We start from the raw sequence: 27,688 nt of genomic DNA, 5'->3' as shown, positions 1-27,688 counted from the left end.
CTGGTTCATATGCTGCTCCACCAATTAGTGGCTGTGTAACCTTAGGGAGTTATTTAACATTTCTAAATATTAGGCTCTTCACCTGTAAGATGGGAATACCATAAAACCCCAGAATTGTGTGGGAGTGAAATAATATAACACATGTAAATGTGTTCTCATTGTTTAGGTGATATTTAACTTTAAAAAAAAAAGTATTACAAAAAATACACAGAGTGATCATGGTTTTGTTGGGGGAAAATATATAACCATAGACAAAGAGCCTCAAAATCTATGTATACATGCACATAAATGATCATTGTCAGGTTTTGCAATTGTGTCTTTTTCTTCTCTCTTTTCTTTAGTTTTGCTAATATCTATAATGAATATTTATCATTTTTACCAATAGAAAAGATTATTTTATTTTTAAATAGTTTTATTATTAACCACTATTTTTTAAAAGATTTATGTATTTATTATTTGAGGGGGGAGGGGCAGAGGGAGAGAAGTCTTCAAGCAGACTCCCCACTGAGTGTGGAGCCTGACACAGGGCTTAATCCTAGGACCCTGAGATTATGAACTGAGCTGAAACCAAGAGTCTGATGCCACCGAGGCACCCCTATTATTAATCACTATTAACATTGGGGTGAATATCACTCTAGGATTGTTCTTCACATGCAAATATGTGTGTGTATGTGTATATATATATATTTATATAAATATATATCATATATATTATATAAAATATAAAATAAATAAATATATTTAATTCATTTGGAGAATATTGATAATCCACTATGTTCCAATCTTTGTTCTAATCTCTGGATACAGTAGTTAAAAAAAAAAGAAGAAGAATCTCTGCCCTCCTGGAGCTTAGTTGGAGGAGAGTGGGATAAATAAGTAAAAGTACCCAATTTTGTTATTGATGGGTGGCATGAAGAAAATGTAAAGCAGGGGATGGGATAAGGATAAGTGGTTACCATTTTAAATAGAGTGATCAAAAAATAAAAATAAAAAAATAAATAGAATGATCTACAGAAGCCTCATTGAGAAGATAATGAAGTAAAGCCTCATTAGTGATAGACACTGGAGGAGTGTGTTAGAGGGGACCATGTGGTTTCCTAAGGGAAGACAGTCCCAGGCAGAGGGAACTATGACAAGTATAAATATTGTGGCACAGAAGAATGCCTAATATTTTGAAGTGATAGAAGGGAAACAAGAAGGCTAGATGTAAGTACATGAAAAGGAGAGTACTAGGAGCTTAGGTTACAGAATTAGAGTGAGATCGTATGGCCTCATGGACTATTGTAAGTGTTTTGGCTCTTACTCAGAGTGAATTGAGTCTCCTGTGGAGAGTTTTGAGCAGAGGGGTTTTGAGCTGACTTGGTTTTACTAGGATTACTCTGACTTCTGTGCTGAGAACTGTCTGAAGAGGTATACGTGTAGAACCTGGGAAACCAGCTGGGGAACCACTGCAGCAACCCAGGTAATGATGAGTGAAAAACAGACAGGTTGTCAGTATCCTTTAAAGGTAGATCCACCAGGATTCACAGTATAATTGGGGATGGGGTGTGGGGGAAAATGAGGCATGAGGATGACTTGGAAGCATCTGGATATTCGAGCCTGCAGTTAAGGGAAGAAATCAGCTTGAAAATACAAATGTGGGCAGCCCCGGTGGCGCAGCGGTTTGGTGCCGCCTGCAGCCTGCGGTGTGATCCTGGAGGCCCGGGATCGAGTCCCGTGTCAGGCTCCCTGCATGGAGCCTGCTTCTCCCTCTCCCTCTGCCTGTGTCTCTGACTCTCTCTCTGTGTGTGTGTGTGTGTGTCTATGAATAAATAAATAAAATCTTTAAAAAAAAAAAAAGAAAATACAAACGTAAGAGTCGTCATTGTCTAGGTGACATATTAAGCCGTGAAACTGAATAAAACTAAGAAGAGAATAAATGTACACAGAGAAGGGAAGAAGGCCAACTGCGCCATGCCCTGGGCCACTTCAACACTTAGACACTGGGGAGATGAGGAGGAATGAGCAAAGGGAATGAGAAGGAGCAGCCTGCACATAGGATGAAAACCAGAAGAGTGTGGCATCTTAAGAACTAAAGGAAACTGTTTCATACAGGCCGGGTGATTATCTGTATTAATTGTATAGCATATGGAGTAGGATGAGGATTAAGAAATGTTCATTTTAGCAATGTGGAGATTTTGCTGACATTGATAAGGGACGTTTCAGTGGAGGAATATGAAACAAAAGCCTATTTGAAATGGATTGGAGAGGCTAGGAGAAGAGAAATTAGAATTGCTTTCTTTTCCGCAGAGTTGGAACACTGCTTTCCACATTTCTTACTCTGAGTTAATATTTCCCTTTCTGTGTTTAAGTGGTAGAAATTGCCATTTGATTGCATTTCATTTTTTCCTATTTGGGGAAAATTACATGATGCCCCTCCCCAACCTGAAAACTGCTGTGAAATGTTTTGCTATTGAATATGTCATTTACCAACACTTCAGCTAAAGTGGAGCTCTCCAGCTTCCATGACCATAAGAAACCCTAAAAAACATAGATCCTTTGTTTAGGCTTTCTGCTATTTCTGCAATATCTTCTTTAGTCGATTGTGAAATCATGTGAAAAATAGCAATAAATGATGATTTTCTAGGCCATCTTACATGCATTTAATGCACATCTAGTTCTTCTGTCTGAGTCAGATGGAAACATTTGCAGAGTTGAGCAGTACTGCAGTCATCATCCTGTCGTTGCCATGGCTATAGCACCAAACCCTTATAGAGGATTTTATTTTACATGAAATATTTCTTGCCATAGCAACAGCAGTGTTGATTTAAAACATAACTTGCTGGATATAATTTATCTTTACCATTTCTGTATATTTTTCTGTGTTGTGTCTTGTTAATAGGATTACACTTTTGATGACTCTCCTGCTCTTTTGAAATGAGACATCTCTTGGGATGCATGTGAGAAAAATCTAGGATGCTCATTGCTTGCAGGAATAGAAAACTCACAGGATACATTTGACTACATTACACTCCAGAGCTTCTCCTGAGGGTGTTTGGGTGACTTTTGAGTTCAGATTCAGGGTAGCTCTTTTGAAAATCGAATCAGAGTGATTACTCATTTTAGAGCAATTAAAAATAATTTTCACCCTTCTCATATTGTGAAATTGCTTTTCAAATTTAAAGATTATAGGCCTACTTTTTGGTTTGTTTGTTTCATTCCTCCAGAGCTGTCCTTTGTTTTGCTTTCACCACCAGTTGGGAGGGTATAAAAACAAAATCATTTTTTAAAATAAGTTAAAACTGGGACCTCCACACTTTAAAACAATAGTCTGAGTTAAGGGGGTTCTTTCCTTTCTTCCCTCAATACAGTCTCTTCTGTTTAGGAAAATACATGGTTACAGTGACTTCATTATTACAAAGAAATACATTTTGGTAAGAGAGAAACAAAACCTCTTGGTTCCAAATGTAGTTATTCACTATAGGCCATTTATTCATCTGGCTCTAGGCTATGGGAATGACTTCTAGCACAGAAGTCCCTTTGAAACCCCTAACTCCCTAGGGGGTCAGAGATAGATGAGAAACTACCCCTATGAACTCGGTTTATACATGGGAAACAAAGAGGTTAGTGGTTGAGGGTAACAGAGGGAAGGCGTGTGGGAAGGGGGAATGTAGCTCGCTTCCTTTGCCTGCAACAGGAGCTTCTTTCAATGCCAAGCGCATGCCAAGACGGATCAGGCTCTCTACCAAAAAGATACAATAATTTACTAATACAGGCTGCCCAGGCAGCTTAGCAGCTGGAAACGAGGGAGCCTTGGGATTTGCTATAAACGGTGGGGAAATTGGCCGATAGCCTCTCTCCTATATTGAGCAAAGGGAACAGGAGAAAAGATTATAAATGTTTGAAATCAGAGCCAAACAGCCTTGTCTGTTCTGGTCCAGGAGCTGCCAGAATTCCAGCAGCCTCTGGCTTCTGCATTAAATACTGAGTTTGGCCGAGTTGCGGGGCTAAGGGGCCAGGAAAGAGCAGAGTTTACCTGAATGCATTTTCAGAGAGGCAGCTACTGACCTTCAGTTGCTTAGAGGAGGGCATTTTACTGCATGCTGGACCCAAGGCCATACTGTGCTTAAGCAGAGCAATGACCTTGGGGCTAATTGTGTGATCCAAATAAATACCCAAAGGTTACTAGATCACCAAAACCAGGTTCATGAGTCGCAATGATCTAGAAATGGACATTGAGGTCAGTTGAGCCTTTGCTTTTGGATCAGATCTTGGGGTCCTGGGATGGAGCCCTGCATCTGGCTCCCTGCTCAGCCAGGAGTCTGCCCTCTGCCTCTGTGTGCTCGTGCCCTCTCACTCTCTCAAATAAATTTAAAAGAAAGAGAAAGAGAAAGAAAAGGAAGGAAAATGAAAACAAAGAAAAAAAAAAAAGAAATGAACACTAAATTCAAGAGAAAGGGAACAGGTGGACTTTATTAGAGATAGCTTATATACAAGGAAACCAACCAGGAAGGCATGTCAGTCCCTGAAGGGATAGCATGCAGTGCTATAAAGGCACACTTCCAAAGGGTGAGGGGCAGGGAATGGGGAAGTGTCCTTCAATCCCATGGTCATTATCTTATGGTCATTACTTTTTAGTGGACACAGTCACAGGGTGCCTTTTTTCATGACCAACATTGTTTTAGGGCTCCTGGAAAATAGAAATACTTGTGCAAGCGGGCTTTAAATTGTCACTTTAATTTTGCCCAGACAACCATTACTCCCTGATGGCTGTTACCTCTCATTTGTTCTCTTTCCCAGAAGACGGTATTTGTCTCTGAGTATAGAAACATGTAACCATTGCCAGAGACTAGTGGTTTTACAGGAGTTGATTTCCTCTTACTTTCCCTATACTGTCTCAGTAGGACATGTGCTGTTGCCATAGGAAATTCTGGGGGTAAACCATAAGCACAAAATCTTGGAATGGAGTGGAAAGAAGCAGGTTTTGAACTAGCCAGATTTATGTCCTATACTGTCTCTTCTATTTACTAGCTATTCCTTATCAATTTAAAGGAGTTAAGAATACCTACTTCAGAGGCTTAGGTGAGGACTGACCTAATGAGATAGAATGACCTTGAACACAAAAGAGGCATAATAAATGTTGGTCCCCCTTGCCTAGTGTGGAATCTCAATCTTAGCCTTTATAATTTTTGAAATAAGCATGGAATTTGTATTTATTTAAATTAATTTCACATATCTTTAGAAACTTCAATTGATTTTGACCTTGGGGAATTAAGAGAATATGAACTCTATATAGTTGCCTCTGTGCCTCATTATTATTTCTTTGATTCATACTTCTGTCTTGGTATATAGGTAACCAGAAAAGATATTCTTAATATTTAGATATAAGTGAATATAATAGGAGAGCATGTGAGCTCATACCATTTATAATTACATTATAAATGAACAAAAAGTAGATAACATTTCTCTTAAATATTTCTGATAAGACCCAGTACCCCGGGATCCCTGGGTGGCGCAGCGGTTTGGCGCCTGTCTTTGGCCCGGGGCGCGATCCTGGAGACCCGGGATCGAATCCCAGGTCGGGCTCCCGGTGCATGGAGCCTGCTCCTCCCTCTGCCTGTGTCTCTGCCTCTCTCTCTCTCTCTCTCTCTCTCTGTGTGACTATCATAAATAAATAAAAATTTAAAAAATTAAAAAAAAAAAAAGACCCAGTACCCCTTTAAAAGTTTGTTGAGCCATGTTGACCGCGTACACTACCAAAGGTTAGCTCCTTGTTCTCTTTAGGTGATCTAGGATTTAAATACAAAACACTCTGTGATTATTTTGCATGATTATCTTTTCTACGAATATCATAGAGTAATTGGAATGCTTTTAAAATTATCAAACTCCATGAGTTTCTTTTGTGTTCTTTATAAATATATATCTTAGGAGAATCTTACTTTTAAAAGGATTTGCTTTATTTGAGCTCATAATTACGGTAAGCTTGTTCTGCATTTATATAATACTCAGGATTATTTATTGATTTTATATTGTGTCATACATTACAAAGTATGCATTACTAACATGCTTGGCAAGGCAATTTATTATTAACTCCACATATTTAGTAGGGTAAAGTCATTTAAAGAGTTTTCTATTTTATTTTTATTTTTTGAGAAGGAGAGAGAGCATTCACAAGTGGGGGTGGGAAAAAGGGGTAGAGGGAGAGAATCTTAAGCAGACACTGAGCTGAGTGTGAAGCCCAATGCGGAGTTCAAACTCACAACCCCTGAGATCATGACCTGAGCTGAACTCCACAGTCAGATGCTTAACTGACTGAGCAACCCAGCACCCTTAAACTGGATTTTTTAAATTGAAAATTTAATGAACACATTTTTATGATAAAAAACATTTTGCTACAAAGTATTATGGCAGATTAAGTGCTCTGAGACATCTTTCTGCAGCAGAACAAATATATTCTGAATAGGACACATCTTTTAGACATTGCCTGGCCTAACAAGCTTTGCTCTCTACAATGTGTATTAGAAGACAAGAAAGTCAATGTTGTTCTGAGTGCAGATGTCAATAATAGCATTGCTATTTGGACACTGTACCCTGGTTCAGTGGTTAAAGCTGAGAGGCTGAGTCAAGACTAATAAGGGAAGCTGAAGGCAAATATAAATTCTCTCTCTAGAGGGAATCTTCTCTGATCAGATTGACAAGCTTCCATAGATTAAGATCAAGTAATGAAGTAGCAATAAATGATTTCTAGTCACCTTAAAAAGCACATGTAGAAATGATGGCTTACCAGCAACAAAACCACAAGTATAATGACAGCCAACTTATCAAGAAAATGATAGAAACCAAAAAGAGTACAATAATATCTTCAAGATACGAAAGAAAATAATTATCACTCTAAAATTGTGAACTTTAAAAATCTTATTTCTTTAAGATTTTATTTATTTATTCATGAGAGACACAGAGACAGAGGCAGAGACACAGGCAGAGGGAGAAGCAGGCTCCCTATGGGGAGCCCAATGTGGGACTCAATCCCAGGACCCCAGGATCACGCCCTGAGCCAAAGGTAGATGATCAACCACTGAGCCACCCAGGTGCCCCTAAAAATCTTATTTTTAATAAATTAAAGTGCAATAAAAAGTCATTTAGTTAAAAACTGAAAGCACTTACCATCAAGACATTTTTTTCCAAAAGAAAAATCTCAAGAAATACTTCAAGAAAGAAAATGATTTCAGGCCATTTTGAGGAAGTAAGAGTGAATGAATACGATGTTAAACATATATGCAAATTCATAAAAATAGTCTGAATAAAATATTAACATCTGATTTGGAAAAGTTAGAAAATGAGTATAACACTGACAACATTTATTAGAGAACAAGTAATTAAATTCCAAGTGATCTAAAATCTTAAAATTGTTCAGGAAGTAGATGGATAAGGTACTGTTCAACTTTAGACTTTGATAAATTAAAAATGTATGGTAAGGGGTACCTGGGTGGCTTAGTGGTTGAGCATTTGCCTTCAGCTCAGGTTGTGATCCCAGGGTCCTGGGGTTGAGTCCCGCATTGGGCTCCCTGCAGGGAGCCTGCTTCTCCCTCTGCCTATGTCTCTGTCTCCCTCTCTGTGTCTCTCATGAATAAATAAATAAAATCTTTTAAAAGATGTATGGTAAAATTTTAAAAGCACCAAGAGAATAAAAATAAATTATAAAAATTCTAAAACATAGAAAAAAATAGTAACGAGAAAAAAGAACAAAAAAAGGAATAGAGGTGAAAAAAAGAATATGAAAGATAAATGGATATCAAAATGTAAGTGGTAGAACAAATCAAAATATGTAATTATCAAAATCAACATAAATTTTCTCATTTCAAGAAGTAAAAGGAAGAGATTATTTGGATATAGGAAAACAAAATCTGGCTTTATGCTCTTTAAAATAGACACATCTATAGCTAAGGGCGCACCCACACACACACACAGAAGGTAGAGATGGAAGGAGTTCTACCTGAGAAATACCAGCTCAAAGAAAGTTGTATAGCTACATCAGTTTCAAGCCAACTAGACTTCAACAATAAAGGTTTTTCCAGGATATAAAGACTTACTATGAAATATTACAATGTTCAATTCACTGGGAAAATATAAAAATTCTAAATAAATGTATGCATTTTAAAATTACACATATGATACACATCATATACATATATTTAATAGAAGTAGAAGAAAAAATCATAAGTCCACTAAAACTGGGAGATTTCAATATACCTCATTTAATGAATATTTTAACAGCTCAATATATAACTTAATCTAGTAAAATACATACAGCTTGGTACCCAACAATTAGAGAATATATGTTATTCTCATGAAACATTGATAAAAACTGATCTTAACTTGGCTACAAGCAAGTTTCAATACATGTCAAAAACTCAGATTCAGGGACGCCTGGGTGGCTCAGTGGTTGAGTGTCTGCCTTCAGCTCAGGGTGTGGTCCCGGGGTCTGGGATTGAGTCCTGAATTAGGCTCCCCACGGGAGCCTGCTTCTCCTCCTGCTCTGCCTCTCTGTGTGTCTCTCACAAATAAATAAATAAATAAATAAATAAATAAATAAATAAATAAATAAATAAAATCTTTAAAAATAAAGAATTCAGATTCATATATACTACATTTTCTGACAAGAATTCAATTAAGTTAATGACTCCCATATCTACTCCCATAAAACTGCTAATTTAAATACACACTTCTAGGACAGCCCCGGTGGCACAGCGGTTTAGCGCCGCCTAAAGCCCGGGGTGTGATCCTGGAGATCCGGGATCGAGTCCCACTCAGGCTCCCTGCATGGAGCCTGCTTCTCCCTCTGCCTGTGTCTCTGCCTCTCTCTCGCTCTCTCTGAATAAATAAATAAATAAATCTTTAAAATAAATAAATAAATACACACTTCTAAATAACTCATGAAACATGATTTAAGACACCGAATTCTAACTTAAAAATGTTTATATTTAAACAAAAATGTAAATATAAATATCAAACATGGTGAAAACAGCATAAGTGGAACTTAGACATTTTAAATCCTTATATTAGAAAAGAAATACTGAAGACTAATGAGCTAAATGCAAATTTAATAAGTTTTATAAGAAATGATAGAAAAAAACCAGAAAGGTAGGAAAAGGGAAATAGTAAAGAATAGAAATAAATGAAATAGAAATAGAAACTAATAAACAAAATCAGGAGCAGAATATTTTATACACTTAAAAGTAGATGTAATTTCTAGTAAGAACAGTAAAGAAAAAAGGGAGACTGTACCAACAAATTATATTAGGAATGAGAAAGAATATAGCTACAGTTACATAAAAAGATTCAAAAGATAATAAGAAAAAATTATGAACCACTTTGTGCCAACAAATTTTAAAACTGGGAAAGTTAGATAAATTCTAGATAATTATAACCTGCCAAAACTTCAAAAAGATATAGAAACCCCAAATAGTCCTACAGCTATTAGAGAAATTGAATAATTAGAAATCTTTCCACAAATAATATGTTGAGTCCAGATTATTTTAAAGGTAAATTAAATATAGCTGTTGTGAAACAGACCATTTTATTCTCATACAAACTGCCATGGAGAATTGAAGAAGTGGGGATTTTCCCCAACTAATTCTATGACACTAGTCAGATTCATATCAAAACTAGATGGTAGAAGAAAGGAAAGATTAAAGACATATTTCATTCATGAACATAGATACAAAAATCCTAAACAGAGTACTAGCAAACCAAATCTAGTGGGCCTCAAAGGAAAATTCATTATGACCAATTCATCCCATTAACATCCAGTGTGTTTGACGTAAGAAAACATGTTATTCGCATCAATGAATTAGAGGAGGACAACTACATAATCAACTCAATAGGTAAAGAAAACTATTTGATATAAAGTCAATATTCAATCATCTTTAAAATTCTCAGTAAAGTTGGAATATAAAAAGCATACTTAATAAATGGTATCTTTCCAAAAATTAGAGAAACTATCATTTTTAAAAAGAGAAACACTAGAAAGATTCTGTGGTAGATGTGATCACTGCTCTCAATTCTCCCCTCCCTCTCCCACCATGTTACGGTGGAGTGCAGTACATTCACATGCCCACTCCATTGACTTTTGGTTTACACACATGACTTTATCCTGTCAGTGGATGTGAGAAGTGATGGTGTGCCAATTCCTACAATGAGACCTGAAGAGTCATCACCCATTTCCACTGTGGAGAGATACATCAGGTAGCCTATAAACAACTCTACTGCACACTCACGAGATAATGAGTGGAAAAGGCAAACAATGTTTTAGTATTAGTCTGAAAATTATTTTGACCTTATTGGGACCCCTGAGAATATGGTGGGGACCCCAAGCATCCCTGGACAACACTTAGCGAGATACTACTCTAGTGTGGCATTTCCTACACCACACTAGGACATACTTGCTGGTTTTCTATAAGCAAATACATTCTTGCACAACCAGAACAGAACCAAATCAGAAAATAACATTAATTCATTACTACCATCTATTCCTCAAACCTCAAAAAAGTTTTCCTACTTTCTCCAGTAACAATTTTTGTGATAAGGAGAGTGTAATTCAGGATCCCACATTGCATTTAGTTGTAATGTCTCTGTAGTCTCCTTCCATCTGAAGAGTTCCTCTGACTTTCCTTGACATTCAAGACACTTTTGAAGACCACAGAGCAGTTATTTTGTGGAATATCTCTCAAGTTAGTTTTATCTGCTATTTCTGCATGAGTAGATTTTAGTTGTGCATCTTTGGCAGGAAAATCCAGAAGTGACTCTGTGTTTTTCTCATTGCATCCTATCAAGTGGAACAAGATTTTTATTTGTTGTATTACTGGTGAAGTTCACCTTGATCATTTGATTAAGATAGTGCCTTCCATAATGCTTTACTGTAGAGTTACTTTTTTTCACTTTGTAATTAATAAGTATTTTACAGGGAGGTCATTTGAAATTATTTAAATTTCCCATTCCTAATCAAACTTTTATATAATTATTTATATATTTTTATGGGCTCATGAGTTCCTATTTTATTCAATGGGTTATAACTCATTAGCTGTCATTATTTATTTTGTTCCTAAAATATTCCTCAGTTTAACCAGTTGGAGCCCATCAAGCTGGCTTCTCTATCCTCCTAACATGCCTCATCACCCTGAGTACTTCTTTGCTTTCTGGCACAAGGTGCTTCATGTTCATCTAGCGCCTTCCCTGCCCTGTCCCTGATACCAGTAATCTCTCAATGGATCATTGTTCATTTGAGTGGAAAATATATTTAGAAGCCAAATATAGTCTTTATTAGTGCTACTGGGATTTCGATTTCCCAGCCTTCTTGGTTGACAGAGGTAGGTAATATATATGTGTAAATACATACATACACAGATACATATTTACATTTATCTTTATCTATATATCTTGAAAAAACTGGTATCTCCAATTCCAATTCAACATCACAAGGTTCACTCTAGCTTTCTTCTTCCACATATCTAAAAATTCTCCCTTAAACAGTTTAGTGAGAAAACTGCCTCCCATTGTCCTTAATGTAGTTGCTTATTTGATCAACCCCTTGGTAAGTAACCAATCTCCTAGATCCACTTCCTCCCCACTCAGATATCTTTCTCACCTTGACTGAAATTTGATTCTCCATGCCAGTTTATCTCTTTGTGTAAACATCCTGCTTGTCCTCCTGGGGCTGCACCTTATAGTAGGTCATTGCCACACATGGAAATGCTCCTTTCCCTGACCGAGTTTCGACATCCCATGCCAGGCCACCCCATGCACATACACTTGTCTCTTCTGGACGGACACTTTCCTTGCCCTGTTTGGGTTTTGACACCCCTTGCTAGATACCCCCTCTGCAGGGATATCTTCCTTGCTTTGGTGACTCCTTCTGCTAGGCCACTCCCCTCCATAGATTCCCTTCCTACCACCTCCTGGACCCTAACACTCCATACTGGGCTACTCCATATGTGGACAACCTCCTAACCCTGCATGGACCCCAACATGCCATGTTGAGTTGCCCTAAACATAGACACCACCATTAATCTGCTTGAGCCCCCTGATCTCAACTCTGGATCACTGCAAACCCCCATTCTCCACTGAAGGTATGGATGCCAGCTATCTCACTTTCCCTCATTTTTCATGTGTTTTCATTTGCTCTTAAACATTCATTTTCAGGAACAGAAGTTTCCCTTCTCTGGACTGCTGCCTCCCATGCCTTTCCCACTTCCCCCTTACATATAATGTTTTTTCTCCTTGTGGTCTCTGATGTTTTCACCCTGTTCAATTTGGATTCTGCCCCTGAAAGTCTTTCTTCAGCTTAAATCTCTAGCTCTACTAAAAGCATGTCTTTATTGGATATTCCTAAGATTCTCAAGAGCTTAAGCTGCTTCCTTTGTCTTCTTGCAGAATTTTTTCAAGCTCTGCTGGTTGTTCTCAGAGTCTATTGCTTAGTATCTGGCTTAGTATTGGGCCCTCTCCTTTCAGTAATCAGGATCTAATGGGAATTTCATGGCCAGACCTGGATCTTGCTACTATCACTTGATTTGGTTTTGCCCTCCATTTTCCAGGACCACAGGGATTCTTTGATACCTGCTTTATTTGAAGATACCACCTATAGGTGGTTTTTTTGTTTGTTGCTATCATTTGTTCATTTTATTCTTTCATTAATGTATATTTTTAAAATCTGTTCATTTATTTGAGTGAGAGAGAGAGAGCAGGTAGAGGGGTAGAGGCGAAGGGAGAGAAAAAAATCTCAAGCAGACCACCACTGAACATGGGAGCCTGATTCCCATGACCCTGAGATTGTGACCTGAGCTGAAATCAAGAGTCAGATACTTAACTGACTAAGCCACCCAGGCATACCCCATTATTATATATTTTTATTTAAATTCTAATTAGCATACAATATAATATTAGTTTCAGGTATACAATATAGTGATTCAACACTTCCATGCAACACCCAGTGCTCATCATAAGTGTACTCCTTAATCCTCATCACCTATTTAACCCATCCTCCCCTACCCCCCTCCCTTCTGGTTACCATCAATTTGTTCTCTATAGTTAAGAGTCTGTTTCTTGGTTTGCCTCTCTCTCTTCTTTTATCCCCTTTGCTCATTTGTTTTATTTCTTAAATTCCACATCAATGAAATCATATGGTGTTTGTCTTTCTCTGACTTATTCCACTTATAAGACTCTCTAGCTCCACCCATGTTATTGCAAATGGCAAGATTTTATTCTTTTTTATGGCTGAGTAATATTCCATTGTGTGTGCGTGCGTGTGTGTGTGTGTGTATCTCACATTCATCAGTCAATGGACACTTGGACTATTTCCATAATTTGGCTATTATAGATAATCTGCTATAAACATTGGGGTACATGTACCCTTTTGAATTAGTGTTTTTGTATTCTTTGGGTAAATACCTAGTGGTGCAATTTCTGGATAATAGGGTAGTTCTATTTTTAACTTTTTAAGGAAACCCCATAATGTTTTCCACAGTGCCTATACCAGTTTGCTTTCCCACAACAGTGCAAGGCAGTTCCTTTTTTCTCCACATCCTCATCAACACCTGTTGTTTCTTGTGTTGCTGGTTTTAGCCATTCTGACAGGTATGAGGTGATATCTCATTGCAGTTTTGATTTGTATTTCCCTGATGATCAGTGATGTTGAACATCTTTTCATGTGTTGGTTGGCCATCTGTGTGTCCTCTTTGGAAAAGTATCTATTCATGTCTTCTGCCCTTTTTTTAGTTGGATTATTCATTTTGGCAGGTGTTAAGTTTTATAAGTTCTTTATATATTTTGGATACTAAATTTTTATTGTATATATCATTTGCAAATATTTTCTCCTATTCCATAGGCTGCTTTTTAGTTTTGTTGATTGTTTCCTTTGCTGTGCAGAATCTTTTTATTTTGATGTAGACCCAATAGTTTATTTTTGCTTCTTTTTTTTTTAAGATTTTATTTATTTATTCATGAGAGACAGAGAGAGAGAGAGAGGCAGAGACACAGGCAGAGGGAGAAGAGAGAGAGCCTGACGTGGGACTCGCTCCGGGGTCTCCAGGATCACACCCTGGGCTACAGGCGGCGCTAAACCGCTGCGCCACCGGGGCTGCCCCATTGCTTATTTTTCTCTTGCTTCAGAAGACGTATCTAAAAAGAAGTTCCTGTGGCCAATGTCAAAGAGTTTACTGCCTGTGTTCTTCTCTAGGATTTTTATGGTTTCAGGTCTCACATGTAGGCCTTTAATCAATTTTGAGTTTACTTTTGTGTGTGGTATAAGAAAGTGGTCCAGTTTCATTCTTTTGCATGTTTTTGTCCAGTTTTCCTAATATCATTTGTTGAAGAGACTGTCTCATCCCCACGGGATATTCTCTCTTGCTTTGTTGAAGATTAATTGACCATATAGTAGTGGGTTCATTTCTGTGTTTCCTATTCTGTCCTATTGATCTACGTGTCTACTTTTGTGCCAGTACCATACTGCTTTGATCACTACTGCTTTGTAATATAACTTGAAGTCTGGAATTGTGATACCGCCAACTTTGTTTTTCTTTTTCATGAATGACATACCTGACCTGGTGGACTTAATAGATACGCTTAGAACATTACATTAAAACTCAGAATACACATTTCTTTCAAGTGTACATGGACAATTCTCCAAACTAGAGCACATATAAAGTCACAAAAGAGGCCTCAACAAATAAAAAAGATTGAAATTATACAATGCACCTTTTCTGACTGTAATGATATGAGACTAGAAGTCAACCACAAGAAAAAATTTGGAAAGATCACAAATATATGGAAGTTAAACAATATGCTACTAAACAATGTGTGGATCAACTAGGAAATCAAAGAAGAAATAATAAAAATACATGGAAACAAATGAAAATGAAAACTCAATGGTCCAAATCCTGTGGGATGCAGCAAAAGCAGTCCTAAGAGGGAAGTATATAGCAATACAGGCCAACCTCAAGAAATGAGAAAAATCTCAAATAAACAATCTAACCTTAACATCTAAAAGAGCTAAAAAAATAAAAAATAACAAATAACAAATGAAGCCTAAAGCCAGCAGAAGGAAGGAAATAATAAAGATTAGAGCTAAAATAAATGGTATAGAAACTAAAAAACAACAGATCAAGGAAGACAGGAGCTGGTTCTTTGAGAAAATTAATAAAATTGATAAACCTCCAGCCAGATTTATCAAAAAGAGAAAGGACCCCAATAAATAAAATCACAAACAAGAGAGGAAAAATAACAACCAACACCACAGAATTTCTACTAATATCACCATCAGTGCTCAAATCCTTAGAAATGGAGAAAATTTTTATTTTCTGTGAGGAATAAAATGGTCCAATAGACAAAACTTATGATTTATAATACAAGAAGAAATCATTCATTTTTCCATAATTTGTTTTTATCTTGACATGAAATTTGGAAGTTTTTGTTATTCAGGTATTTATGTGATAAAGATCAGGAGCAAAGATGAGTAAAAAGATTGAACTGCTTATTTATTGGATACTTTCTCTGACATTTCTTTGAAATGCTAATGATGCTTTGAGTAACTATCAGATTGGAATTCACACATATTTAGCTCTGTACCTTGGCATGAAATATCCACTTATCAAAAGAGAAGTGTGAAATTAAATGAGACAAGTTATGAAAACAGTTTAATCTATATACTTTGCCTTAGTTACGTATAAAGAAACAGTAAAAGTTCAAGAATTCTTTCCAAAATATATTTTTAAAATATACAAGCAGGGGCAGCCCGGGTGGCGCAGCGGTTTAGCGCCGCCTGCAGCCCAGGGCGTGATCCTGGAGATCCGGGATCGAGTCCCACATCGGGCTCCCTGCATGGAGCCTGCTTCTCCCTCTGCCTGTGTCTCTGCCTCTCTCTCTCCTGCTCTGTATCTCTCATGATTAAATAAAATAAAATCTATAAATAAATAAATAAATAAATAAATAAATAAATAAATAAATAAATAAATTATACAAGCAGAAACAAAGGAGTAAATCTCATATATTTACCATGTAAATATATTACCATTTAACAATCTTCACTGAATATCTCATACCAATCACTACTACATTTATTTGTAAATGAAACCCTTTAGATTAAAAATTGTTGTAATAACAGAAACATATTTAATGTGTTCTATGCCACTGGCATTGTTCTAACTGCTTTACTTATATTTATTAAGTCTTCACAACACTGACAGGTGTTTACTATTACTATCTTTGTTTGCAGAAGTGAAAATATAAACATTGCCAGAATGTATTTTGAACAAAGTATAATTCTTCTTTGAACACTGCATACAGGCTGAATCATTTATTTATTATGGAATATCAGACCACTCCAAAACCTTATGACTTAAAATAATAGCCATTTATATAGCTCATGATTCTGGATGTTTTCTTCTGGTTTGGGCCAGCCTCAGAGAAGATTGTCTAGGTTTTCTCATTCATCTGTGGTCAGTTGGCTTATTGTCCTGGGATTGGTGGGTCATGGAAGACCTCATTCAAATGTCAGAAGGTCGGCTATTGTCTAAGGTGACAGAGATGGCTGGTGTATTAACCATGCCTTTTTACTTTAGGTTTGTCTTGTTTTGTTTTTTTGTTTTTGATTCTTTAACATCTTGGGACCTTTCTGACCCTGGAGGAACTGCCCCTCCCAGGGCTACCTAAATCTTAGAGATAAGTAAACATACCTTTGATTTTATATGCAAACCAATCAATCCAGAGCCATACCCTAACCACTACCTTTATTATGCTTTCACACTGTGAGCCACCTTTCACCTGGTCTAATCACACCAGGACGAGGTATCAGACAACTAGGGATAATCCCTATACTCTAGAAACTGTTAAAATGATTCAAATTAGCCAATCCTCAATTTGATTACCTTGTTTCATCCATTCCTTCACATTGAAATCACAATAAAGGCTCTGGCCCACCTCTTCCCTCACTCATTCTGTCTCCTAACTAACCCTGGTGTTCCCCCAAGTCTCCTGCCCCAGGGCATAGCATCCTCCCTCCTCTTGGAATCTCTAAGAATTTACCTTTTCAATGGCAATTATCTCCTCATCTGTTAGCCTCATCATACCTGAAAAATAATAAAACCTACAATTTCAAACAGTTGGGTAATGTGTTTCATCATCTCTCAGGCAAATCTGGGCTTATTCACATGGCAGCAAGTTTGCAACAGCAGCAAGTACACAAGTACTTTTCAAGTCTCTGCTTATATGTTTGTAATTTCCCAGTGGCCAAAGCAAGACAAATGGCCAAACCCAGAGTTCCATGGGAGGAATGGATACAGAGCAGGGTGTGGCTACAGGGAATCCTTGCATATTGTGGCCATAACTTGCCATCAATCCACCAAACAAGCATCTCAGGAGGTTTTATATCGACTTCACATTCTCTTTGATTTGAGTAATCCTTAGAGTTTGGCCACTGAAATAAGCAAGTAATAGTTGCTTTTGACAACTTAACAACTATCATGATGCTAAGAACTATTATTCAAAAGACAAAGCTTATATGCTAATAACTAAATTTTCTTTTACTTAGGGAAGTGACTGCTTATCACTAGAGGACTTGGACAATATAAAGCATTTTGAGGTTGTGATTATAGTCATTTTAGTGAAACCACTGAGGGGATGATAACCTAATAACAATATTCACAGAAAACTTAAATAACATTATGCCACTAAAACTCTCATTTATCATGATTATGGTCAAAAACCTCTTGACTGAGATTTACAGAATCCTTTTCATGAAATAGGCTGATTATTTTCTATTTTCTTTTCATAATGAAACGCTTTAGCCTTCTTTAGCAACATTCAAAGTAAAATTCGAAACTTCCTTATTTTTTAATTCCTCTTTCTTTTTACATTACTTACCCATTACTGTCATCCATATCAACTTATGTTGTAAAGCATTATGGATCCAAGTAGCATGGGAAGAAAAAAGAAAAAATATGTTGGAACAGAATGCCAGGTTTCATTTCCTCTTGGTATCCTCTTGCTTCCGTGGAGGCAAAAACAAAACAAAACAAAACAGAAACCCCAAAAAAGCCTTTTTTAGTTCATTTATCCCAAATTCCAGGAACAGTCATAAACAGAAGAAACATGCCCCTCCCACAAAGAATATACTTGCTTGTCTTTGAACCCTAAATTGTTCTTTTATCTAAATAGTAATATATTTTCCAGGCCAGTGGGTATGGGAATCTGATAGATTTTAGTTTGAATCTCAACCGCTTACCAGCTAGAGAAACTTCAGCAACTTAAGGTGTTTAAGTATTCATTTTTTACTTGCAAAAAATGGATATCATGGGCCATAAACTCTAGCTTTAGAGAGAGTTCAGAGCTACCTTCACTCACTCTCCACTCACTATTGTACCCCTAAAAGAGCCTCTGTCATGAGGGAAGGACAGAAGAGTTATTATCAAGGGCGTAGTGTTGCTACACTGGAAGGGGATGCAGTTTTTGTGGGAAGACAGAGAGATTATTACAGTATAGTCCTTGGTGGGCACAGAATGTTCCTCCTTTAGATTGTTGTCTTTTGGACCTCTCTTCCCAGCACTCTTCTTTCTTCTATCTCCAGATATCATTATGACAAGGTTGGAGCAAGGGGACATCTTCTGCTTGGAAATCCAAACAGTTAGGGTCTAGTGATATGCAAAAAACCTGCCTCAATCAGCTCCTAGGGAGAAATAGGGAATTGGGATCAAACTGCAAGAAAGAAAGTTGATTTGTGTGTAGCATCCTCTGGCCAAATATCTATTGAGACTTATTATGGTTGCCAATTTGTTTAAATATGTAAATACAATATTCTGGCTATATCTTTCTATCATATAATAATAATTATTATTAATCATTTCACAGGATTGTTATGCAGATCAAATGAGATCTTGTAAATGTAACCCCTAATTTAGTGCCTATTAAATAACACATACGTGTTAAATGTTACTTGTTAATTTATGAAAACTTTAGTGTTTAGGATTCATAGTAATAATCAACATACTTAAAGTGTAAGTCAGCAAGTCAACTTTGAATTTGTTGTTATTATCCACCACATTGGCTATTTTTTACTCTTTCACAAGATTGGGTTATGAGTTTATCAGGTAATTTAACTTATGATTGTGGCAGATCAAAAAAGTATACTGACTTCCTTTGCAAAGTTCTTTGGCCAGGGTTTTACATAGTATATCTTTAAAAGACCAATTAGTTCATAAAAAAGCATGGTATATTTTAAGTCTCAGAGAACATTTATGTTTTATCCTAGGAAAAATTACAAAGCAATAAATTCTTCCTTTTCTGCATTACACTTTCAAAGATCTGAAGAAATCAAAAAATAACTAATGGTATTTCAGAGAAGAAAGAAAAAGATAGCTTTGTGTTAATAGCTCAACATTTGTTTCTTGTAAAAGAGTCTCACTTTTTAGTGATATTATGGATTGCATTGTTTGCCTATGTTAAGCCTGAACAAATCCTTTTTGTCTAAATTATATAATTTATAGAATTATTTTTATAATTAAAGAAATATTATCAATATTATTAAATTACTTCTTAATCTAAACCTTAAATTACTTCTATTTATACTTCTTTTCAAGATTTTATTTCTGAATTTATTTGCTGGGAGAAGGGCAAAGGGATGTCATTATGTATGATCTTGATTTACCTGCCTGATGTCCTGCACAAAGATTCTTTTATTGTGAAGGTTTGGACATGGGTATTTCAGTTTAAGAAAACCCAATTTTGTTATTCAATATATAATATGTGCTCTGGGGACAAGGAAGAACAGTATACAATTACTCAATTAATACCTAATTCATATTTTTGAAATGTACCCTGAGGTATGTCAGGAAGATCTGGTTCATACACACACATGAACACACACAAATTCATTTTATAAATGGTACTGTAGGGTGTTTCATAAAGTGAGGATATCATTGTGCCAACAGATGAAATGTCTGGATATTGCACAAGTTTGAAAAGGCACTGCTACTGTATCAGGGCTTTTGGAGTCCTTATAAACAATCATCCTGATGTCCTTCCTCTCTTTTGCAGATGACCCTTCTCAACAGGAGGAGAGTGATCCTCCAAAAGAATATGATCCTGGACAATTTGCAGGCCTTCTCCATGGATCCTCTCCAGCCTGTGAGTCCCCTGAAAATCCATTTCACCTCTATGGGAAAAGAGATGAACATGAAGTGGGACAAGATGAAGTCAGTTTGGCAAATAGTCCTTTGCCTTTCAAGAAGTCTCCAATAGCAAATAACTCAGAAACCGTAGTAAAGAAAATTAAACCCAAAGTGGTCAGTAGGACGATTTTTCACAAAAAAAGCAACCAACTTGAAAACCATACCATTGTTGGCACAAGAACAACTAGGAGTGGATCCCGGAATGGGGACCAATGGATTGTGAACACAGGAGGATTTGTGGAGAGGGCCTGTACCTTGGGGAGAATAAGGTCATTGCCAAAAGCCCTGATTGACATGCATTTATCAAAAAATGTGTCTAAATCGGATTCTGATCTCATTGCATACCCTTCGACTGAGAAAACATCAAGAGTTAACTGGAGTGAATCTTCAACTGCTGAACATAGTTCTAAAGGGAATTCTGAAAGAACACCATCCTTCACTTCTGAATGGGAAGAAGTAAGACTTGTTCTTGTTTTTTTTATAAAGACTTTGGAGCAAGGGAGGTTTGAGGGAAGGGTTTTCAGTTCTTTAAAGTCTTTCAGAGGCAAAAAAAAAAAAAAAGTATTTAAGAGACACGTACAGTTCCAAGTGAAAGGGCAAGATTCTAGGGGTAATACATGATAATTTCACAGCCGTATAAAAACAAACACAATTCCACACATGTGGAGAAATCTATTGTTTCCATAGAAATTGATATCAAGCAGAAGTAATAACTAGCTATGAGGTACAAGAGAAATGTTCACATTATGTCCTACCAAGCACTGCAGCTGACAAATTGAGAAAAATATTCTTATTTCTGCAGCTCTGTATCATTTTGCTAGTTGCTAAATTCTTTGTTAGCTCATCTTCTGTCTCTAAAGTATCTTGTATTTTCAGAAAAGCTCTTATAATCTTAAGCTTAATGGTAAACTGAATAGTCCTGGCTTGGGGTGCCCTAGATGGCTCAGTTGGTTAAATGTCTAACTCCCTATTTTGGCTCAGGTCATGATCTCAGGGTTGTGAGATTATGCCCCACATCATGCTCAGTGCTGGGCATGGAGCCTGCCTAGGGTTCTCTCTCTACCCCTCCTCCACTGCTCATGCTCTCTCTCTAAAAAAAGAAAGAAAAAATATAGTCCTGGCTTTTCTACAAGTGTCATACAATAAACCCAAATTACTTATTATTTCCCTTATACAATTATCAAAGAGACATTAAAGAAAAATATGTTGAGGTCAGATATCACCAACTTAAGCTCTACTTAAAGACAAAGTCTTTCATTTTATAGAATTACTCAGAAAGTAAGTGCCCTTCCAAAGTTATGAAATATCATCCTTTGTCCTTAAGGAGGACCACATCATAAAATAATGAAGTTCCTTGCCTTTTGAATTTCTTTTTTTTTTTTTTTTTTTTTTTGGCTTTTGAATTTCTTCGGAGAATGGACCACACTCTCCCTTAGCCTTTCATTCTAACATGTTACATTTTCTCCCTCAAAAAACTGTGCCAGTGGGATTGGGTATTGAAGCATAAAAGGTCACTATAGTATTCTGAGAACTAGAAATGTCTGATATTGACATTCTGAATTGAGCTATTTGGGAAAATCACTTAATCTCCCTGCATCTGGGATGCCTGAGTGGCTCAGTGGTTGAGCGCCTGCCTTTGGCCTAGGGCATGATCCTGGAATCCTGGGATCGAGTCCCACATCGGGCTCCCTGCCTGGAGCCTGCTTCTCTCTCTGCTTGTGTCTCTGCCTCTCTCTCGCTCTCTTTGTCTCACATGAATAAATAAAATCTTTAAAAAGAAATCTCCCTGCATCTGTTTCAGGGTGAACAAAATGGGACATTTAAGCAATGCTTATTGTCCTCTCTGAAACCTGCTGTCTTACACAGGTTGCTAGGAAGATGGCGGGGTGGGGGGGGGATTAAATCATAAATGGCTAAAGCTTGGATAGTCATATCTTCCTATAAATACCATACTACTAGATTGATAGTCAATTCAAGTCTCTCCATTTCTTATATTTATTAGCTCCGTGAATAACATAATCCTTTTTTGAATGCAGCAAGATTAATTAACATTTAGCCTATCTCTTAGAATTAAGGTGTTTCCTCATGCCTGGATTCTTGCCATTATGTGTCACAAATCAGCCTGTGGCTGGTCGAACTATTTAGTAAGAACTTGGCTCTCATGGCCATACCCATAGACTGAAGCCCCCCCTTCACTAGTCAGAGAGAGGCATGTTCTCAGAAAAGGAAGAATGCCTGAGAGAATGGACATGTTCACATAAATTTACCTTCAGCCCCATCTCCTTCTGAGTTTAAAGAATATACGTTTCCTAACTTATTGACCCAAACAAAGTTCATCTTAAGAAATATAAAGAAAGGATGATCTGATTTTGAACATCCAAGAAAGGGAGACATAAAAAAAAAAAAAGAAAGGGAGACATAATTTATATTTTTTTCATAATTTAAAAGCAACTTTTTAAAAGCAACTCAAATGCCTGCTTCCTTTTAAACCTTTGTCAGTCTCTTAATTGTGGTATTGTAGTAGTAAGATCAAAAATATATGCTTCTGTCATTTAGAAATTATTTTAAAATACAATGCTAAAAGTGAACTAACAAGTTATTAATATGGCTTTTGTTTCTCACAGATTGACAAAATAATGAATTCCATAGATGTTGGAATTAACAGTGAACTTGAAGAAATGAACAGTGAGACCACAAGTAAGGAAACCTTTCTTCTACATTTTAATTAATAAATGTGCTCAAAAATAGCTAGAAAATTATAGGAGGCTTTAGATAATTTCATGTTTTATCATAATAACAGCAGCTACAGATTATTTCCTTCCACTCATATCAAACAACCATGACCTCTAATAACAATTTTAAGTAAATTGATTCTGCAAAATGAGAGATTTTTTTCCCCATGCGCTATGCCAATTAACATTAATGGAGTTTCCACTTTGTGTAAAGCTAAGTTTGAAGCACTTCAAAATGTTATAGAATATGATGACCTGATACAGTATGATTTTCCATTGAGTGAAATGTCCCAGTCATCCTGGCCAGAGTGATTAACAACTTACGCCTAAGATGTAAGCTCCAGTATGGCAAGAACTATGTGTTACTCATCCTCACGTATCCCAGAATACCTAGAAGAGTGTCTCACAAATAGTTGGTTTTTGCAATCACTATTTCATATATTGCCCTTATGAAGTGTTATTTTTTTCTCTATAATCAAAGCCCAGAGTGGAATTCTGTTTGCAACTTTCTTTGAAGGCTTTTTTGCTTCATACTAATAAGATGATGTCAAATGCTAGATAGCTAAACCTAAAAATAATAGTCACATTCATGCTAAAGAAACTACTATTCTGGAAAGAGTCAAAAGACCTGGCTTCATTTCTATCCAGCCACTAAGCAGTGCTAGAACTGTAGATTATCATATAAATCTATAAAATTTGACGTTAAAACAAGTGATTGCTAAGCTCTCTGAAGAACTCATGTTTAAGTTGATCATGATAGTTGATGGTTTTGTAGAGATGGTAAGATTAAGGTCTGTGAGAGAGAAGTCTAATATAGGATAAACGGCTATGGGATTTTGTGACCCTTTGACTAGTCACCAGGGTCTTTTAAATAGCACCCTATGTGACTCATAAGCACAGGAAAGCTGGAAAATGGCTCTCTTGGGATGCACTGGGCCTGGGTAGTTAAGAAGTAACATTGAAATCTGGGGTTGAAGTCACTGAAGGGAATATTCAACCCTAAATGAATGTCTCACTTATATCTTCTATACTAGGACCGGTAAGAAATTACTCTAATATGGCTGGACCCCATTTTAATTAAGTGATGATTGTTTAAAAGATTACATAATTTTTTTCTGAAATGCATATTCATTTTAGATTTTTAAAACTGAAAAATTATGAAAAAAGTACCAAAACTGTGTGTATTTGTCTAATGACACAAATATGACATTAGCTCTGTGATAGCCTATAGAGCCAGGTCTTTCACACAGAAATGCTGACAAACACTGAGGATTTTTCTAGTATTCAAAAAACTAGTCTAGGACTATATGTCACCACATAGTTCTTACAGAATAATTTCAAGAAAGTGTAGGAATGCATATTTTTAACTGGTATGAAGGTAAGAATGTATTTATTTATTTATTTTGTCAATAGGAAATTCCCTGATACTGAGAATGTTCAGGCAGAGACATGGTGCTTCTCTATTGGAAAATTTGGACAACATTGAGCATTAATACTCTAAAATTCTTCAAACAGATAATACCACAGAATTATAAAAAATATAAATATGATTATAATGAAAGGGTAATGTTATAATAAGGTAAATGTTAAAAATTTCACTCAGGCAAGCTGCCTTTGAAGGGCACTTTAGTAGTAAACAAATCCACAGATTATCTCCCCTAATTCTCCTCTTTCTACCATTTATACTACCATCCTACCCTGCCTTTATTTACTATTTTTCAGTGATAATGAAAACGAAAGTAGAGACTCAGTCCTCAAAGATTCATTACTATTAACAAAGTCTCGTTCTGTATGTCCTTTAGTTTTTGCCTCTTAATTATATATTAATTATACGCTAAGTGATTGACCATGCCATTTGGCATTCTAGTTGGTCTTTATGTCATTGTGGATAACAATTTTACTAGACTGGAAGCTTTTCCCTCCTGAAGCTAGATGAGGTGATAACCCCATGCAAATTCCACAGATATGTACTGGGTACCACGTATGTTTGGGAAATCACATGGTGAAATAAAAAAGTCAGACAGACATGAATTCAAATCTCAGTTTGGCTGTTTACTAGGTACTTGATCTTAGGCAAATCAATTTCCCCATCAACAGAAATGAGGATATTAACATAGGTCCCCATCAACAGAAATGAGGATATTAATATAGGATAATTGTAGAGACATGCCCAATGGCATCTAGGGAGAATTGGACACATGTAGATACATATTAAATTTCAGCTCCCCATGTTGCCCTACCGCAAGGGAAACGTGATGTTTGACGTATCTAGATAAACACACATTAGCCCTGTCTTTAAGAACTTCATGATGTCAGTTAGTCTACTAGTCTTCATGTTAAATTTGCTATACTCCCTGAAATAATGGTGTGTCAACTGTAATACAGGTAGTAACGAGCCCAACAGTCAGCTGGTACTAGAGAAGAGTAATTACTAAGAGAGATCGTTAAACTCCAAGGTATACTGGCAAAGAAAAGAGAAAAATCTAAACTGTATGGATTTAAATGGCCTAAATTATTTTTATGAAATCTGGATGTTCTCTTTTTGCTTGATGATGAGGAAGAGATGTGCAATGAGATTAACAGGAGGTAAATATAGAACAAGTGAGAGGAAATACTACTTTACCTAGTTTGTATTGTTAATGTCTAGAATTTTGCTTTGGAAATCCACTGAACCAAGCACTATCCCTGGCTTTAACAGAGCTGCACAACTTTATGAGCACTTGTGATGTTTGTTGCTAAAAAAAAAAAAAAAAAAAAAACTCAGGAGACAGTGGAGAGAATAAAACTAGAAGCAATGGAGCAATGGAGATACATGATGGATCAAGGATGAGCATTATATTTTCCATGCTCTTTCCCACTTTGTTCCAGTGTTTTTGTTTGCCCTCCCTACCACCTGCACACTTGCAATTTCAGATATTTTGTTAGAAAAATATTTGTTGAACCACTAAGGGCTTTGAAACTTTCTCATCCTCACCCCTAAAAATAGGAACCAGCTAAAGTTTGAGCAGTCTCTGTGAATCATCAATCTAGTTCTACTCATAGAAAACTATTTTTTTTTAATTTCCTCAACAATTATATAGTAGTTTGAAACATACCCAACAACATCAACTATCCAGGACTAAGGATGAAATAATAGTAAATAAAATTTTCTGAATCTATTTTATGTCAGTCTCTAGTTCTCACTCAGAACAATCTTAATAGACAATTTTCACAAACATAACTTCTGGTTTTCCACTTGAAATGAGACTCGAAAGTCAAACAAATTGGCATTGGTAGTAGAATTCAACCCGCTTTAATACTTCATATTGTATAAAACAATCCTAGTTTTTTATTTAATTTTATTCATTTAAATTCAATTAATTAACATATATTATTAGTTTCAGAGGTAGAGGTCAGTGATTCATCAGTCTTATATAATACCCAGTGTGCATTACATTACATCCTATTCTTTGGTAATGCTGGATATGTCGTGTCATATACTCCCACGTATAAGATTTTTTCAGAGAACTGGTTTTGAAGTTGGATGGGCTCAGCTTCAAATCCCAGGGACCCCTGGTGGCTCAGCAGTTTAGTGCCTGCCTTCCGCCCAGGGCATGATCCTGGAGTCCTGGGATTGAGTCCCACATCAGGCTCCCTGCATGGAGCCTACTTCTCCCTCTGCCTGTGTCTCTGCCTCTCTCTGTCTCTCTTTGTGTCTCTCATGAATAAATAAATAAAATATTTTTAAAAAAATCTCAGGGTTGCAATTCACTGGCTCTGTGACCTATTTGATCTGTCTCCTCCCCTATAAATTCAGACTTTTAACAATCACCTCATAAGACCTCTGCAAGATTAAATTATACACTTGTTCTATGGTAGCCTAGAATATAGCAGGTTATCAATAAATGTAATTCTTTGCCTTCTTATCCAAGTATGCATGACTTATCTTTCTAATTAGAGTATATACCACACAGGAGGATACTTGGGAAATCTTGCTTATTGTTTTGATCAGTAAAGATTTTAGTTAAAATATAACTACTCATATTCTAAGTTGCTTTCATGAGGAGTCTTTCTTGAAGTTACATTTCTTAACCGTTGCCCTTCTATCACAAGGAAGCACTTTAAAATTAGGAAGGCAATAATTGTCTCCATAGTACTTGCTTATCATCACACATATACAGCAAATATTCAGAGTAATTAAGTGCCCAGACCTTATAATACAGGTGTGGCAGATAATCTTAGAAACGCCCTCCTACTTCTAAACAAGCTTCAGTAAGCCACACTAGACCAACTACAGGGCATGAATGAACTGTATTGGAATCAGCTCAAGTTCATGAATATAAAAAGTAGCATTTAGTTAAAGGTATTTTTTAAGATTGGGATTTTTTTTCCCTTATACTTAAGGTTAAAGAATATTCAAATAGAAATATTCTAGAGTCTCATCTTTTAAAAACCTACTTTTTGCCAAAATATTGATTCCATCTAAATTTTAATTGTAGATGAAAGCTATTAAAATGAATTTGTAAAAGATTTTATCATAAAATACATTATCTCGGGTAGATAAAGTAACTTAAGCTATTTGCTGGAGAGTTCATAGCTCTGAAAATGGTCACTAACATTAATCTGCAACTCCACTTTCTAAGCTTTTGCTTCTCTTCCTCTAAGAGTCTGAGGTCCAAGTCACAGTTCAGAGTCCTTCGTAGTTGTCGAGATCCTCCGTGAAGAGTTTCCAGGAATTTAGGAACTCACTAAGGCAATACGTGTTCTCTCTTCTGATCTAAGCCC

General features: G+C 36.4%; 1 protein-coding gene across 14 annotated transcripts in view; it reads left to right on the top strand.

The window, feature by feature from the left end:
- Window positions 1-27,688, top strand: part of ANKS1B (ankyrin repeat and sterile alpha motif domain containing 1B) — a 1,050,493-nt gene that overhangs the window by 585,602 nt on the left and 437,203 nt on the right. For all 14 annotated transcript variants that reach the window (XR_013350846.1, XM_077845971.1, XM_077845965.1 and 11 more), the window contains exons 13-14: window positions 20,059-20,648; window positions 22,817-22,889. Coding sequence is in view for 13 of the 14 variants with exons in the window: in XM_077845971.1 (XP_077702097.1) it covers window positions 20,059-20,648; window positions 22,817-22,889 (663 nt within the window). In the remaining variant the exon portion in view is untranslated. The remainder of the gene's footprint in view (window positions 1-20,058; window positions 20,649-22,816; window positions 22,890-27,688) is intronic.

Source organism: Canis aureus, chromosome 13, assembly GCF_053574225.1.
Source record: "Canis aureus isolate CA01 chromosome 13, VMU_Caureus_v.1.0, whole genome shotgun sequence".
Taxonomy (NCBI): Eukaryota; Metazoa; Chordata; class Mammalia; order Carnivora; family Canidae; genus Canis; species Canis aureus.
The sequence above is the reverse complement of the archived record's forward strand: the minus strand, read 5'-3'. Positions and strand labels throughout refer to the sequence as shown.